The 18,915-nt window shown below is 45.2% G+C and overlaps 1 protein-coding gene and 1 pseudogene across 1 annotated transcript in view; one reads left to right on the top strand and one right to left on the bottom strand.

Annotated features, from left to right (window-relative positions):
• Window positions 1–1,469: 1,469 nt before the first annotated feature.
• On the top strand, window positions 1,470–1,587 carry LOC124712744 (annotated as a pseudogene).
• An 11,230-nt stretch (window positions 1,588–12,817) lies between these two features.
• LOC124712388 (L-dopachrome tautomerase yellow-f2-like) overlaps window positions 12,818–18,915 on the bottom strand; it is a 45,256-nt gene continuing 39,158 nt past the window's right edge. Inside the window, exon 5 of the mRNA XM_047242683.1 lies at window positions 12,818–13,300. Within this exon, the coding sequence (XP_047098639.1) occupies window positions 13,082–13,300 (219 nt within the window). The 3' untranslated portion in view covers window positions 12,818–13,081. The remainder of the gene's footprint in view (window positions 13,301–18,915) is intronic.

Below are 18,915 nucleotides of genomic sequence, written 5' to 3' on the forward strand. Positions count from 1 at the left end.
TATAAAAACAAAGTACTAATATACTTCAGCCATAGTGGCATCGTCAAACGTTAAATGCAAAATCAGCACCAGCATCGTCAAATACACCGGGTGATCAAAAAGTCAGTATAAATTTGAAAACTGAATAAATCACGGAATAATGTAGACAGAGAGGTACAAAGTGACACACATGCTTGGAATGACATGGGGTTTTATTAGAACCAAAAAAATACAATCGTTCAAAAATGTCCGACAGATGGCTCTTCATCTGATCAGAATAGCAATAATTAGCATAACAAAGTAAGACAAAGCAAAGATGATATTCTTTTCAGGGAATGTTCAATATGTCCACCATCATTCCTCAACAATAGCTGTAGTCGAGGAATAATGTTGTGAACAGCACTGTTATGCTGAGGCTGAGGCATGCTGAGGCATTGGCGTCGGATATTGTCTTTCAGCATCCCTAGAGATGCACTTGCGACTTCAGGTAACCCCAAAGCCAATAATCGCACGGACTGAGGTCTGGGGACCTGGGAGGCCAAGCATGACGAAAGTGGCGGCTGAGCACACGATCATAAACAAACGACGCGCGATCTTTCACGCGTCTAGCAATATTTTTTTTTTTGTTCTAATAAAACCCCATGTCATTCCAAGCATGTGTGTCAATTTTTACCTCTCTATCTACATTATTCCGTGGTTTATTCAGTTTTCAAATTTATACTGACTTTTTGATCACCCCGTGTATGAATAACATCATGTGCACGAGTCATGTTGTCAGTAGCACTACTGTTTTGAACAGGAGTTCCAGTGAGAAAATCACTCGTGCATTTAACATTTGACGATGCCACTAGGGCTGCATGACATTAGGACTTTGTTTTTATAAAACAGATCTGATGGTGATCATTATAGACCGAAACAGGTAATCTGTTAACAAAAAGTTTGTGGCCATAGACGTAAATTAAAGGAAACTTGTTGTATGTTTTTAAGATAATAATCTCGGGTAACTCTGAAACTTTTTTCTTTATCATTATCTATTGCCGTGATCCAGAGGTTCGAAGTTACCGTACTTATGAACGTAATATCCGATCTGAGACGTAAATGTAGTTCCTAACCGCCACAATGAACACGTGGCAAGGGTCATGAGGTCTCCAAACTGCGATTTATTCAGCATTATTTATCAATATAACTTAATGACGCGCTGTCTGTGTATAAGGGCTCTTCAGGCCTATACAAATATGCTCAAAATGCTACTGTAGTGATAAAATAAGGGTTAACAATAGATCTTAACGTGCCTGAAAAGTACTTAAAATGACTACCAAAATTTATGTAAAAATGAAAAGACTGCGAATTCAGTAAAATATTTCTAATAACATTTTAACTCTTTTAGGATACAATACATAAGCCAGGAGTTTCAATAAATTGTAGTCGGTGAGCAAAGTATCCAGAAAAAATGTAAAATAAACAATTTTGTATTGACCTTATATCATAAAGGCAACGGCCTTGCCGCAGTGAATACACCGGTTCCCGTCAGATCACCGAAGTTAAGCGCTGTCGGGAGTGGCCGGCACTTTGATGGGTGACCATCCAGGCCGCCATGTGTTGTTGCCACTTTTCGGGGTGCACTCATCCTCGTGATGCCAATTGAGGAGTTACTCGACCGAATAGTAACAACTCCGGTCATAGATAACCATCATAACGATCGGGAGAGCGGTGTGCTGACCACGCGCCCCTCCTATCCGCATCCTCAGCTGAGGATGACACGGCGGTCGGATGGTCCCGATGGGCCACTTGTGGCCTGAAGACAGAGTGCTTATATCATAAACTGGCGTCCAACATTAAAGCAACAAAAGGAAAGTTTGCAAGATTGCGTTTGTTTTGTTACATAATAGTATACACAAGTGATAATAAAGTAGAAACAATGTAAAGAATATGAAACTTCCTGGCAGATTAAAACTGTGTGCACCGACCGAGACTCGAACTCGGGACCTTTGCCTTTCGCGGGCAAGTGCTCTACCAGCGAGCACTTGCCCGCGAAAGGCAAAGGTCCCGAGTTCGAGTCTCGGTCGGTGCACACAGTTTTAATCTGCCAGGAAGTTTCATATCAGCGCACACCCCGCTGCAGAGTGAAAATCTCATTATGGAATGTAAAGAATACAGAACGAAATGAGCTGCAACATACATAACGGTGCACAAAAATGATGTTCTTTTTTTTCAACTTAACAGGTTTGCACACATATTCTGACAACTGGTTAATGTGCCCAGAATGGGATGTCGCCGTATCTGGCACCAATACAGGCCTGACGTCGATGGGACATGCCTGAATGATGTCATCAATCTCATGCTGAGACGGTAAACCCCATTCTTCCTGCAGAGCTGCTCACAAGTCTTGGAAAGTGGTTGGTAGATGTTGACGTTATGCAGCCTGCCTCCTCAGTGCACCCCAGACATGCTCTATGGGATTCAAATTGGGAGAGCGAGCAGGCCACACCATGCGTGCAGTATGTTCCGATTCCATGGAAACATCAACCGCACGTGCACTACGAGGTCGAGCTTACTCGTCCATCAATAAGAAGTCTGGGCCCACAGCACATCGCAACAACCGTGCATGAGATCCCAAGATCTCCTCACGGTACCTGACAGCATTCCATGATGTGTTCAGGTGGTCAGCATAATCCCTGTCTACACAAATAGGGATCCTCCTCGATATCGGCCTCTGTCTACAATGTTTGGGTCCTGGAGCCGTGTTCACATGCCCTCCAGATGCGAATCCGTCGAGAATCGCTCTCCAGACCTAATCGGGACTCATCTGCGAAAAGAACATTGCCCCATCGTCCAGTCGTCCAGGTGGCATGTTGACGCCTGTAGAAGTTCCCTTCTATGTACACACGCCAGAGGTAAACAGACAGCAGGCCACTCTGCTGAAGCCTTCTGTGCACCGTTTACATCGATAGAACACGTGCAGGGGATGCTCTGAGGTCAGATGGCAGTTGCAGTGTAGTAGTAAGCCAAATAACGGTCCACTCTTTCTGAAGTCACACGCGGTCGGTCCTGTTCTGGTCTCCAAGATACAGTTCCGGTCTCTATAAACTGTCACCTCATACGAGAAAAAACTGAACGATTCACATTAAGCCATAGGGCCACATGAGTTTGTCACTCTCCTGTTTCCATTTTTCCTATGGCCCTTCACAGTAGAGGGAGCGCAGGCATCTTCTCTGTGCCATATTGCACAGTCTGTGACCGTGTACACAGCGATTGTGGATGTGGGACTACCATGCAAACACTCCCTGCTTGCTGGCGTGGTTGTCCGTTGATCGGAATGCTATATTCCGTGCAGAACACGACCGTAACACCGTCTGTTGACAATTTGTATGATTATATCGTGAATTAGGCACATACGGGGAAATAGCAGTTTTGCTGCTTTAATCTTGGACATCAGTGTATGTACTTATATGTTTATATGTGGCAAAGTATATACATGTCTGTAAGTTCACAAATAACTTGTCAAAACTTTACTGACCTATGGAATCAGTTTTATACAAGCAACACTATCTATGGTAGCAGGAAAAATAAGAGAAACAAAAAATAAGAGAACCAGTGGAAAAATGGTCCTGTCAGAGCACAGAATAGGCAAATAGGTTCCTCTTTAAAAGACTTACAGAAAAGTGGTGAGCCACCCTAAAATGTTTGACATGTGAACATACCAGCATTCGGTCTTTTTTAACACGGAACATTCTAAATGCTTTTACGCAGTCTTTCGTTGTAGCACGCCTTCATACTCAGCAGCTTCGTCTCACTGTCACTGTCCGTATGTGTCTCTCTCCCACTGCTTACTTTTCCTCCCATTTATTTCCAATATTTCCAACTGCCAGTGCCTCCTCTCCCACTTACACTTTGTCTTCCTTTCCCACTGACACTGTCTCCACCATACATCAGCGCTCAAAAATTCTAGGGGGGGGGGGGATGGGAGGGAATCCCCTATATCCACGTGCTTAAGCTTTTGGTCCAAAATGCTTCCACCCCTACACCTGTGTGTTAAAGTTCGTTGGCCTAGGAAGATTCAAACCCCCCAAGCCTATGTACAGTCTCCTCTCATCTGTATTTTTCATTTCCACTATCTCTTCTCTCATTTGCTCCCATTGCTCGTGTCTCCAGCCATTTCTCTTTCTCTTTTACTGCCACTTTCTCACTGGTCAACAATACCTCTTCCCTCTTTGTCCCCCACTATCATTTTCAGCCATCTCTCTTTCTCTTTCTTTTGGGTTGAAAGAATATAGTAGAGAGTGACGGTGGAAGAGAGAGGAGAAAGTACCTATGGGAGAGAAAGAGAGAGGAGACAATGGAAATGAGAAATACAGTTGAGTGGAGACGATACCTGTGCTTGAGAGGTCTGGACCCGCCCAGATCGGCGAACTTTGAGACGTAGGTGTAGGAGGGGGCGCATTTTTAAATATGTGTGTAGAAGGAAAAAAGTTGGACAACCTGGAAGTTTTGAACGCCGAGGTAGGGTGGAGACAGTGGCAGTGGGAAAGAAAGACAAAAGGAGTCAATGTAAGTGATAGAGGAGACAGCGGCAATGGGAAATACTGGAAATCAAAGGGAGGAAAAGAAAGCAGTGGGGGAGAGGCATATATAGACAGTGGCAGTGGGGTAGACTGGAAATCAAAGGGAGAAAAAGGAAGCAATGAGAGAGAGATATATAGACAGTGGCGGTGAGAGGGAGATGGTGAGTATGAAGGCTTAACTGCAACGAAAGACTGCGTAACATGATTTACAACGTTGTGTTTTAAAAGAGTGCGAATATGATTGGATGCCAAAATTTTTGGTGAGGAAAGAGAAATGAGGATTGAGACAGTTAGTTTCCCGCTTTCAGAATGAGATTTTCACTCTTCAGCGGAGTGTGCGCTGATATGAAACTTCCTGGCGGATTAAAACTGTTTGCCGGACCAAGACTCGAACTCGGGACCATTGCCTTTCACAGGCAAGTGCTCTACCATCTTTTTTTATTATCAGATTGACTTTGTATTTTCATGAAAATCAGACAACCATAGTCAAATCATCATTTAATATCAGCTACAAAAAGAAAATCAACAAATTAGTTCAAGCACAAACAATTATTAAATTCTGAATGGGAAGACTAACCCATTATCCCACCCTTCTTGTCAATTTTTTTTTTTTGGTATATATGTGGAAGAGAAAAAGTGACAAGACAAAGCTGCATGGGAGGGGACTCAACCTCAGGGAAGAAACAGGGATTACAGGGGTGCTTAACAAACACCCTGACGGTTAAACACAAGAAAAAGCATATTCGCAAAAAGCTTTCGGTATCGTGGCAACCGCTGTCATTTTCGATGCGCAGTTGTCAGATAATGGTGAAAAACGCGGTGATCCGGGTCATTCCCGCCTTCAACGACATAGTGAACATAGTAACCCAAGAGCCAGACAATCGTGTTCGTTTTCCTTTGAGGAAAAAAGGATATGTCTTGGAGAATGTCGTCTGGGAAAGCGGTTTCAGGCCCTCGAGTATGGAAAGCTAACCGACGGCGGACCCAGAGCCAATGATCCCGTCCACAAGCAACAAGCCTGTGAAGTAAGGTGTCAGTTTGATGACATTCCTCACACTGATTAGTCGGACGAAGGCCAATACGAAAAAGACGATCACTAGTAGGTATCAGACGGTGAATGATCTTATACCACGTTGAAGCAATCTCCATCGGCAATGTAGGAAGACTAAGACGAGACCAGACCGTTTTCCAAGACGTTGACGGGAAAGCAAGTTCAACGGAAAAAATGGGACATGGTGCACCCCAACGGGGTGATAGCATGTTGGTATTAATATGCGTTATAGATACCTAGGATACCGATAATTAGAAAGTATTCACGAATGTACCGCAATTTACGATTAATCCGTCCAAAATAAACAGGAGGGGTCAGACACACCGGCCGGAGGCGGAAGCGTAAACGAGAGGTAACTGAATGCGGAGCCCGCGTACAGGTTAAAACATTGCGACAGGCAAATAAGATGAATGTCTTCATTTTGATATCGGAAAGACCCAATCCTCCAAACTTTCGAGGCCTGGCCACTACTTTATACCGGACATGAAAGATATGGTGGTGCCACAGGAATCGACCAGACAGCTGTTTCAGTCTGCGGGCCATTATCGCGGGAAGCGGGAAGACCTGCGCAACGTGACATACTTTACTGAAGACATAGGTTCCTTAAGCCCGTACCTTGTGAAGGAGTCTAAGGGAACGGCGTTCATGTTAAAGGATCGCCATGTGAACACGAATCTTAACCTCACGCCAATTTAGTGTAGTCATTTTGATCGGATTGCGATCCACTAAGATCCCTAAGGTCTTATGGCGATTGACGACCGCCGCTCAATGAATGACGACATGATCGAAGCCTCTCAACGGTAGGAACGTGCATTTACGGTCACTGATGCGAGCACCAGCAAGACGACAAAATGGATCGAAGTTATCCTTAAGCCTCTGTATGTCCTCGACATGTCACACTAAAACCATGACGTCATCGGCGCATGCACGGACCGAAAAAAGTTCCCCCAATATAGTCCAGCCGCGTAATTGCATGGCGAGGTGGCGAAATAAGGGCTCCAAGAACAAGACAAAAAGGGACATGGATAAGGGGTTTCCCTGGAGTAAACCCTGTCTGATCGATATCCGGGGGGTAGTGTGAGCATTCACAATCACCGCACTGATACAGACTCATATTCACCTACTCTACGGTGATTAATTGTCCTTAGAACAAGAGGCATAGTAGAGACAAAATAGGAAGCTCCCATATCTCTGTTAAACACTTCAGCAATATGATAGGTACGATAAGCAATAATGTCTCTATCGTAAGAAGCCTCAAGTCCTTCAACTGTAGACACTGTCTCCTGGGTAACGTACAATTGCTACAGTCACCCATCCATTGCCAGCTCTATTCTGATCATTATTTTGTAGAGTGAAATTAAACACTCCTCCACAAAAACCAGAAGGGCCATGCAAAAACACCTGCCCATTAACGCTATTAACTTTCATATCAATATTGTCGATAGCTTTATAAACTGTCTGGCGTGAACGCCTCCTCCTCATGTTGTAGCGCGACGAGTTAAGACCTGTCGAGCATCATTATTAAAGCTGACAGCGGTGAGCACTCTCTTTAAAAAATCATGGCTGACACGATCAAACGCTTTCTGCAAATCAAGAAAAAGCAAAGCCCCTCGGATATTAGCTGCAGTCGCCACCGAAATTACATCGCGACATTTGAGAACAGAATTCAGTATCGTGCGCTCAGGCACACTGCTTTGGTAGCCGGCAATAATGGTATCGAGCAGCTTAGAGAGACGGATATTAATTGCTCGAGCGACAATTTTATAATCGAAGTTAAGGAGAGTAATAGGACGGAGGGAATCAGTCGCCGGTCGACCTGTAGATTTCGGGAGGAGGGTCAGTTTACCTTCATGAAAAGAAGCAGGAAGGGAGACTCCAGCATCACTTCATTTACCATTGACGTTGTCACCAATGAGTGGCCAAAATTGAACACAAAACTCCTGAGGAACACCATCTAATCCAGGCGACTTGCGGGACTGAGATCCTGTAACAACATCCTGTATATCAGCCTTGTGAAAGGGACGCAGAAAGGCGTCATTGAATTGAGGAGTGACGACGCGATGCATCAAGGACGTTAAGTCGTCGAGAGAGTTTTCAGCCGGAACATGAGTATTTTACAGATCAGTAAAATGCGTGTAAATAAAGTCGGAAATGTCGCGATGAGAGGTGAACATGCGGCCGTCAGTGGTTGTGAGGGAGGCAAGGCAAACACGTTTCTGGCGGGCCAGTAAACGGACTGGATGGTAAAGTGACGTTAATTCGACTTGTAAAAGGGAACGTGGTTGAGACCTCGTCTGCGGTCCCTCCATTTGGATGCGTTTAAGCTGCAGCAATTTGGCTTTGATGCGCTGTGTATCAGTAGCAGGTAGGGAACATGCGTAGCACTATCGTACAGTTGACGTAAGACTGAGTAGTAAAATTCTTGCGTTCGTCGGTCGTCTGCCACCTTCGCATGAGAGCCCTACGGATTTCTGATTTAACATACAGTGTCCACCACACCACAATAGACGAGTACCGGTCCATAGTACGAGAACAACGACCCCATACGTTCTCCAGGACGATACCAAGAGAGGTATCTTGCAAATAGGCTGTATTGAGCATGCAGGGAGGACGAAACAATTTTACCGGTTGCAGCTCGTAATTAAAAGTGACGGCTACGGCGCAATGATCAGTAAAAGAGGCTGGTATCACATCAACATCCAGGAGTTGCCCACACAAGGAATCGGGAAGGTAAAAGCGATCGAGTCGACTGATAGACGTAGGAGTAAAGTATGTATGTCGCACAAGGACAGCGAGAAACCCACACGTCAAGGAGCGCACTAGGTCTTAGAGTTCTTTACTGAAATTAAAATTAGGAGACCGATCCACAGGCCGTAGAACACAACTGATGTCCCCACCTAAGATAATCTTTGTCGGGAATTTACGAAGCGGGTAAATGATTTCTTCTTTATAGAAACTCGAACGTGCGGTAGTACGACTTGTGCCAGAAGAGGCATAAAGAAGGAGTAAATTGAGATCACAAAACGGGCACCCGATCCCCCATCCACTGTCGAGTACTTCGAAATCCAGGGCAGTGCCCGTGGAAAGTTCGGAAGCTACATTAAATAGGGTTAACCCAGGAATAGAAAAGTGGTCGAATAAGACTTCCTGTAAAAAAACATCTGCCCCAGATTGATATATAAACTGTCGCAAAGCGGCAAGTACATATTCTGTTAATATTCTGAGTAAGAAATGTGTATACCTGCATGGAACTTCAACCGAGAAGGAAGAACAAAGAACGGTAGAGATCCGTCAGTTGACGGAGCAACATATAAGTAACCATACCAGAATCAATCGTCGAACCAGATAGAGAAGAACTACGAAACACAACCCTCATCTTCCCACTGTTTTTTCTTCGGCCGTGAAGCGGCTCTCTGTGGCTGTTTACGGATTCTACTGCGGCTCCGCGGCGCCTACGCTGCCGCGTTCGGTCGCGTGGGACCATCATTTAGGTATTCCGTTTCAGATTGCAAGGGAGAGGCCTTTACATCCCACTCGTCCGCAGACATGGGATCACGGAGGGACGGTTAGTGAATAAAAACGGAATCCACTGGCTCTTGAGAATCAATCAGTTGTTTCATGGGGGAAGGCTGTGACCCAGAGGGGGCGACAGAAGTCGCAAAGGAGGATGGGAAACAGAGTCGGAAGGAGAAGTGTCCGAGAGAACCGGAGAAGACACGTGAGAAGCGGAAGCAGGTTCCTTCACGGGCGTCTCCGAAGGAGCGGCCTCGACAACAGGAACAACGCCAGATAAGGTGTCAGGGATCTTCTGCACAGTCGTGAAAGCACCTGTTGTGTCCTCATCCACGGTTTCAGACTGAGAAAGGGGGTCCTTTACTGGAAACCATCTGCCGAGTCATCCTGTGTTCGGCGACACTTGTTGTGAGAAATCATGGCGGGCACATCGAAATTTAACGGCATCAACATCCCGATGCAAGGACAGCGGGAGAAAATCACGGGCGTTGTCGATCAACAGATCACTGCGTCCCTCAGTAACAGGGAGCGGAAATACGGAAGCGTCCGATCCCGCCCGTCTGCTTTGACCCATGACGGCACAAATATGTCGGAAACGACCATAAACCACGATTCCAATATGGCGCATATAAAGTCGGTACGTACACATTATGAGGACGAAAATACATCGAAAAACAAACACACACACTTTCCACAAAAAGCCTAATGACACTAACGGGACAAGCGCGGGAAATGGGGTGTTTTTGGGTGGGGACAAACTAAATATAAACAAATTTAGACATCCACCCCCATACAAAACCACACAAAACGACGAAAAAATCCATCACAAAACTCCCCAAACACCACTAAACACATTATCATCTGGAATCGAACACTTCCCTTGACCTATATAGCTCAACAGCAGCTCCCGATCCCATAAATTAGGATCAAACACTTCCCTTGGCCTATATAGCTGAAAAACATCTCCCGATACCAATATCAACATACACAGCCACACATTGGGCTCGAACACTTCTCGTGACCTGCGCACTGTTAATTTTATCAGTCATATCCATTCCTGAACAAAAACAACAACCGATTAATTTTACTACAATTACCACACGATATGCAGCGAACAACACTAAATTAACCATCACACAAAATCGTTAACTCACTGAAACGAATTCCACTACAAACACAGCCGACACTCGAACAATTCTGGATAATGAGCAAAAGCAAACTGAGCTCATTACAACACACAAACGAAAACCCTGAACATATCACCAGAGAGCACAACAAACCACAACACGACGACATCTACAAACACGCCACACTCACAAACCAAACTCCACGCCGTCATGACGTCACACACAACACCCTTACGTCACGGGTCAAAGCCGACGCCTGGTATCGGACGCCTGTGTCGACCCTTTAATACCACCATATGCCACGGACAATTAGTACTGAAATGACCGGTTTGATTACAATAAGAACATGTGCCTTCTTGGCCACTGTACGTAATATGGACCCTATAACCAAATACCTATAGATAAGAAGGAATATGTTTGACCACCATTTCCACCGACCGAATACCACTATAGAACTGAAAGCGGTGCTGAGCAGAACAGCGTTCCTTTCGAATATGACGTATTTCCCCATAAGGAAGCAAAACGGGCCTCAGAAAATTGTCCTACACCTCGGGCGGAGGGTTAAACACCCTGACATTCGTATATATCACTTCTGCATTTACCACGAGAACCATACTAGTGGAACCATCACGGTGCGTAAAGGGTACCTGAGAACCGTGACGAGAAAGTATCTTATCAACCTGGAGCGAGTCAAGAAAGAACAAAAAACACATATAATTCGCTGTCAAAATATTCAGTATGCACCTGATCAGTAGCGACTTAATTGTATCGACTAACCAGTCATGTATCTCCAAAGAACCGGGCTGGACGTGACGCGTGGATTTAAGTGAAGCTGACAGTAACTGCACGCGGAATTTTCGTGGTAACCATGGTGGACATCACGGCGCGAGATGACGCCGCGACAGGAAGGGCCGCACGAACACCAAACACTAGCCGACAACCAGCGATGCGACGCGCACGGAGACCAACACGACACTAAACGGACACGAGGAAAACACGCAGCGCTACGGTAGAGGCGGAACTAAGAGCACAACCTAGTCGTCCGACGCGCGAAGCGCGAATGTGATACACCGAGAGCTACCCAAGCAAGACTCACGACCCGTCCTCACAGCTTCAATTCCGCGAGTACCTCGTCTCCTACATTCCAAACTGCACAGAAGCTCTTCTGCGAACCTTGCTGAACTAGCACTCCTGGAAGAAAGGATATTGCGGAGACATGGTGTCTCGGTCCGGAACACAGTTTTAATCTGCTAGGCAGTTTCATATCAGCGTACACTCCGCTGCAGAGTGAAAATCTCATTCTGGGAACATCCCCCAGGCTGTGGCTAAGCCATGTCTCTGCAGTACCCTTTCTTCCAAGAGTGCTAGTTCTGTAATGTTCGAAGAACAGCTTCTGTGAAGTTTGGAAAGTAGGAGACGAGGTACTGGCAGAATTGAGGCTGTGCTTGGGTAGCTCAGATGGTAGAGCACTTGTCCCCGAAAGGCAAAGGTCCCGAGTCCGAGTCTACGTCCGGCACACAGTTTTAATCTGCCAAGAAGTTTCAGTTTCCCACTTGCGTGCTGCTTATATAAAACGAATTCTATAGGTGAGAGTCTTTTAAAGAGGAACATATTCGTCTTTTCTGTTCTGTGACATGAGAATTTTTCCGCTCGTATACAGAGCGAACATTAATAAAACCGACAAACTGCAGGGCCGCATTCCTGTCCGGAAATGAAGGAAGAAAGCCCTGCGAACATATGTCCGGAATGCATCGTTGCCATGATAGGTTTCTCTGACCACGTGCCGTGTATTCTTTGTGTGTTACGGCGTGTGTGATCGAGGCAGCGTACTGTAAGCAGCGGAACGGTCCGGTATTCACGTTGGGAACAAGCCGAGATTGTGTACAGCCAAGCAGACGGAAACGGTCGAGAGGCAGCATGGCTATGCCAAAACAAAACGTGCAAGCAGGCGTACACCAGATTTGGAGGACCAGGTTCTGCAAAATATTGATATGATTCCTAGTACAAGCTTCAGACAAGTGGCCCGCTAACATGGTGTAAGCCAAAGTACGTTATGTCTATCCTGCCTGACAACCGCTACTACCCCTATCATCTGCAATCCCATGGAGGTCACTTTGAACATCTGTAATGACGTGGATGCGATGCAGCTCTGTTCTGTCTTCCAGTACGATAAGTTCTCGTTGCACGCCCACCGTCCATTTCCAGACACATTGTCATAGGACCTTTTTTCCTCCAGTTCCAATTAGAAATCCGTCGCTGCGGTTTGACAGTTTTGTTAGTGTTCGCCCTGTATGTTATTGTACCAATTTTTTTATGACTGTTATGCTTCTGATATTGACATTTAAGATAAATTATATTGCTTACAAAATAAATATACTGAAGAGAGAGTAGAAAAAGGTCATGGGTGACGAAAGGATTTGGAGTTTACAGCTGTGAGATAGTGATGAAAAACCGCAACGTTTCGTCGAGTGTTGTATTCATCATCTTCTGGCGAAGACTTCAGTAGTATACGCTGGAAGTGTCTAAATACAAAGATTGTGGGTATCAGTTTAGGAGACCAATAGCAATAGAAAAGCAGACAAAGATAGGCGATTAATAGCAAATATTTATAATCCACGGATGTGTGATAAAATGCTGAAGTGATGATAGTATCTGATGATGATGAGTATGACATAACAAAACAAAGATAATGGTAACAAACAAGCTCAGTCGTCTCTACTCTGACACTGCAGGCAGATATGGCATCAATGCACATTACACGAAAAAAACCATACAAATTGTTCCGAAACTATCCTGGTCCTCTCGTCCATCGACAGACGTTCCAGCTTCCTGCACATGGATCTCGGCGCCTATCCAAAAGGCACGCTGATTAGGCTTAGACGTGCGGCGGGCGTCGGCGGCAGCTGCCATCTGTGGGCCGGGCGGTAAGGCTCGCAGACAGTGCCTCTGATGACGTCAGAGACGCGGCCCGTGAAGACGTGGTAGTTGTACGCCTTGCTGTCGACCTCGCCGTACAGCAGCACCGGCAGCACGTTGTTCACGAACCACAGGTCCCCGCGGGCGTCCACCTGCAACCAGAAGGATACGATGCAATTCTGTCTGTACAAATGGAGCCTTGACCACTGAAGAATAAGAGAACTTCATTTTGATAAGATGTGTTTCTGGTTTCCTCCTTCTTCAGGTTGCTTAATGTAATAACATACTCTCTAAAAAAAAATTAAAAAATACCGACACACCAAGAAGAAGTTATGCAAATTAGTCATGAAACTGATATTCACAACAGCAACGGAGGGTGAAACTTTGACAACGCCAGCCAGTCATGCCAGCGAGACGTCAGAAACATCATCAGACGAACGTCGGCCAAGAACCTGAGACAGAAGCCAACAGGCAGTTCGTCAAAAGTTGTAAACCTTGGCCGTCGATGAAAGATGTGTGATGCTGCAGTGCAATTTGACCGCACAACTGGCAAGGATAAGAGACAAGGGAAATGTCTTTACCAGGGCATAAAATCTTTGCGAATTTCATTCCGTGTTCTCAGCTGGACAGTAATGGTTCAAATGGCTCTGAGCACTATGGGACTTAACTGCTGAGGTCATCAGTCCCCAAGACTTAGATCTACTTAAATCTAACTAACCTAAGGACATCACACACATCCATGCCCGAGGCAGGATTCGAACCTGCGACCGTAGCAGCAGCGCGGTTCCGGACTGAAGCGCCTAGAACCGCACGGTCACGACGGCCGGCGCTGGACAGTAACTATGCCTCGCAGACAGATGGGTGATCAACATATCTAGATGTCAGAATTTGAGGGAGGACGTGTAGTTGGGCTCAAAGTAACCAGATTAATAATCGGCGGATCGCTCGATATTTGAATAGGAACGATGCCACTATTCGCCAATTTTGGCAGAAATTGGTCAACCACAGTGTCAAGAAGAAAGCGGTCGACCTAGAGAGACGACAGAAGGTGATGACCGACCAACAGCCAGAAGATGGAGTTGCATTCATTGAATAGTCGGGGAGTCTCTCAGAGACCCAGGTTCACCTTTACCATCGATCCTACGTGCAACTGGTGCTTGATTGACCACAAGGACCATTAATAGGCAGTTCACAGAAAGGGGGCTGACCTCATGGTGACCCTTGCGCCAACTACCATTGACATCAGTACTCTAACAAGACCATTTGCAGTCGTGTAGTGCACTTTCGGCCTGAAATCTCATTGACTGCAACTGAAATATCTTCAGTGATGAATCCCGTTTCGTACTTTGCCCCGATGACTAGCGAAGACGTGCCTAGAGACGCCCTGGACAGCGGTGGGATACCAACCCGACTGCCGCCCAACATATGGTCCGACAACCAGGAGTGATGGTCTGGGGTGCCATTTCATTTCATAGCATGACCCCTTTGGTTGTCATCTGCGGCATCCTTACACGTACGTTGACGATATTCTACGCCGCTTTTGCTGCCGTTCATGGCAACCCATCCTGGGCTTACATTTGAGCAAGATAATGCCTGCCCACACAAGGTGAGATTTTCAGCTGCTTGTCTTCGTGCTTGCCAAACCGTACATTTGCCAGCAAGGTCGTCGGATTTCTCTCCAATTGAGACGTTTGGAGCGTTAATCATGGGCGGAGCCTTCTAACCTGCTCGGAATCTTGACGATCTAACGTGCCAATTGGACAGAGTTTGGCGCTCACTCAGGAGGACATACAACAACTCCATCAATCAAGGCTAAGCCGAACAACTACTTGCATAAGGGCCAGAGACCAGAAGTGGAGACGGCCAGGGTGGCCGAACGGTTCTAGGCGCTACAGTCTGGAACCGCGCGACCGTTACGGTCGCAGGTTCGAATCCTGCCTCGGGCATGGATGTGTGTGATGTCCTTAGGTTAGTTATGTTTAATTAGTTCTAAGTTCTAGGGGACTGATGACCTCAGAAGTTAAGTCCCATGGTGCTCAGAGCATTTGAACCATTTTGAACCAGAAGTGGACCAACGCATTATTGACTTGCTCCATTTGTGAAGCACTTCTTCTTGAATAAATCATCCAAATTTTTCTGAAATTGTAATCATTTGTTTCTATGTACATGAACATAACATTTACCGATTTCCTTCCCATTCGGATGATTCCTTCGTGGTGTGTCGGTTACTGTTCAAAACATGTTCAAATGTGTGTGAATTCCTGAGGGACCAAACTGCTGAGGTCATCAGTCCCTAGACTTACACACTACTTAAACTAACTTTAACTTATGCTCAGAACAAAACTCAGATCCATGCCCGAGGGAGGACTCGAATCTCCGGCGGCAGAGTCGGTTTCTGTCTTAGAGTGTTTTCGTAACTGCTTTGCTGACTTAAAGATGAATTAACAATATTTTATGACTGAAATAACTTCTTTAGTCATCATGTGCAGAGACTGGCACAGTATGGATGTAGGTGTAGACATTATTTGTGTCATATTCATATGGATTTTAAAACCAATTTTCCTCCTTTTATTATGGTTAAAGTGTGCTTTGTTTAATGCTGCTGTCAACAGTTCTTTCACGAATATTAATCACTTTATACATGATGCTACACACACACTTATACAAGGTGTTGTTTTTGCCCTTGAGAAGTGGCAGGGCGTAGGCACTCTCCGGCTTGCAAATGCAATGTGCGTTGCCTGTAATTCAGTCCTCTGTTTCGTGTGGAAAGGGGAAGTGTTAGCAAAATTAAGGTTCCTGATTCGCTTCCTAAACATCTGTCTCAGGTCAGAGACGCTCATTCTTCAGATTTTCTTGTTGGAATTCACTCTATCAATTTCCTGGGCTAGGCAATATGGAGAGTGCTCTTGTAGTGTTGCAGTGAATTGCCTATGAAAAATAGGCCTTAAGCACAGTTTCAAGAAAACTACCAAATGGCTGGCAAAGTCTGGGTTTCTGGTTTAAAAAATCCTAAAATAAGCTTAATAAAACCATCAAGCAAATATCAACAGAGATATGGACTTCAGGACAGCTGAAGTTGACTGCTTTTTTCCCAACTTCAACACCACTTTCGGAAAACATGCTGTGTACGTATTTTGATACATATTAAGACAGTGAAATATGTTACTTTCTGGGAACAGAAATTTTACTCTATTTGCATTGCATACTGCTGGTATTATCCTGCAATACTGGCGATGTTAGTATTCAATATTTTTCGATTTTTCTTGTACGGGTATAAGCCTAACATTCCTATGTCAAACAACGTGTCATGGATTTTTCCATAGAAAAGAGAGATTAAAAAAAGAAAAAGCTCTTAAGATGACAGATGTCGGTATTCTTCCGGTCTCCCATACTGGAATCAACAAAGTAACCATATCCGCTGAAGCGCCAAATAAACTGGTATAGACATGCATATTCAAGTACAGAGCTATGTAAACAGGTAGAATACGGTCGGCAACTCCTATATAAGACAAGTGTGTGGTGCAGTTGTTAGACCGGCTACTGCTGCTACAATGCCAGGTTATCAAGATTTAAGTGCGTTTGAACTTGGTGTTATAGTCGGCACACGAGCGGTGGCATTTCCGAGATAACGATGAAGTAGGGACTTTCCCGTAGGATCATTTGACGAGTGTACCTTGAATATCAGGAATCTGGAAAAACATCAAATTTCCAACATCGCTGCGGCTGGAAAAAGATCCTGCTAGAACGGGACCAACGACGACTGAAGAGAATTGTTCAGCGTGATACCCAAATTGTGCAGTTTTCAATGCTGAACCATCAACAAGTGTCAACGTGCGAACCAATCAACGAAACATCATCGATATGGGCTTTCGGAGCCAAAGGCCCACTCCTGTACCCTTGATGACTGCATGACACAAAGCTTTACGCCTCGCCTGTGCCTGTCAACACTGAAGTTGGACTGTTGATGACTGGAAACATGTTGCCTGGTCGGACGAGTCTCGTTTCAAATTGTATTGAGAGGATGGACGTGTACGGCTATGGAGACAACATCATGAATCCAAGGACCCTACATGCCAGTAGTGGACTGTTAATGCTGGTGGAGGCTCCGTAATGATGTGGAACAGGTTCAGTTGGAGTGATACGGGACCCCTGATACGACTCTGACGCGTGACACGTACGTAAGTATCCTGTCTGATCACCAGCATACATTCATATCCGTTGTGAATTTTGACGGCTTTTGGAAATTCCAGCAGGACAATGCGGCACCCCACACGTACACAATTGCTAAAGGATGGCTCCAGGACCACTCTTCCGAGTTTAAATGCTTCCGCTGGCCACCAGACTCCCCAGACATAAACATTATTGAGCATATCTGGGATGACTTGCAATGTGCTGTTCAGAAGAGATCTCCATCCCCTCATACCTTTAATGACAGCCCTGCAGAATTCATGGTTTCAATTTCCTCCAGCACTGCTTCATAAATTAGTCGAGTCTATGCCACGTCGTGTTGCGGCACTTCTGCGTGCTCGCGGGGGCCCTATACGGTATTAGATAGGTGTACCAGTTCTTTGGCTCTTCAGTGTATATGTTCTGTGATACCGAGGTCCACATAATTTAATGGCAGCCTTTCAGTGTTTTAAAAAATAATCAGAAGGCCGTCATTTTGTGTAAACTAGTTTACCTATGATATGTTACATGTGCAGAACATAAAAGTAGTTTGATACAGTACGGGACATTAGAATATGTAGAGAGACTGCTATGAAAACTTTTAGCCGAGTGTTTCTACTTGACCTTTACGAAAATCGGACGAAAATTTCAACTTGTTTCTGTGACGGTCTTGCATACTCACGGTTCCCGCTTATCTTCAGAAAAAAGAAATAGCCGTAAGTCTTTGTTAGTCAGAGAATTTCGAAAGGCTTTTCGAGCCGCCTAATGCCTTGTCCTATCAAGGCATCGCTCCTTCACAGCGTAAGAGCTGTTTCTCAGGTGTACCTCTTTAAAATGGAAGGCCAGCGACGAAATGCGCGTATCATGAAGGCATGAGACAAGGATGTAGTGGTTTGCCCCTGTTGTTCTGTCCCCGCATCGAAGAAGCGAAGACACACAAATCAAGGAGAAGTGGGTTTAAAATGGAAGGAGATTAGCGAGAAACTTAACATCGACATTGGGGACCACATAGTTGATGGCGTGAAGGAATTCTACTACCTTTGTAAGGAACATTGCAAGTGATGAAAGACGCAAGGAGGGGATAAAAAGCAGACTAGCATAGGAAAATGAGGGCATTCATTCGTAAGAGATGTCTACTAGGATCAAACGTCGGCATTAATTTGAGGAAGAAATTTCGAGGAATCCATTGTTTAGAAAAATTCAGGAAAAGAGGAAAAGAAGAGGATCGAAGTGTTTGAGATGTAATGCAACAGAAGGAAGTTGAAAATTAAGTGTACTGATAAGGTAGGAAATGAAGAGGTTTTCTGCAAAATCGGCGAAGAGAGGAACATGTGGAAATCTTCGACAAGAAGAATAGACAGTACAATACGACATAAGACGTCAAGGAACAACGTTTATGGTACTAGAGGGAGATATAGAGGAAAAACGGTATGTGAAGGCAGAGACTGGAATATATCCAACAAATAATTGAGGAGTAGGGTGCTAGTACTGAGGCGAAGAGATTGGTACAGGAGAGGAACTCTCGTTTGGAAGTGGACCGCATCAAACCAGTCAGAAGGCTGGTGACAAAAACAGGAAGACAGAAATTTCTGTGCAGCAA

Source organism: Schistocerca piceifrons, chromosome 8, assembly GCF_021461385.2.
Source record: "Schistocerca piceifrons isolate TAMUIC-IGC-003096 chromosome 8, iqSchPice1.1, whole genome shotgun sequence".
NCBI lineage: Eukaryota > Metazoa > Arthropoda > Insecta > Orthoptera > Acrididae > Schistocerca > Schistocerca piceifrons.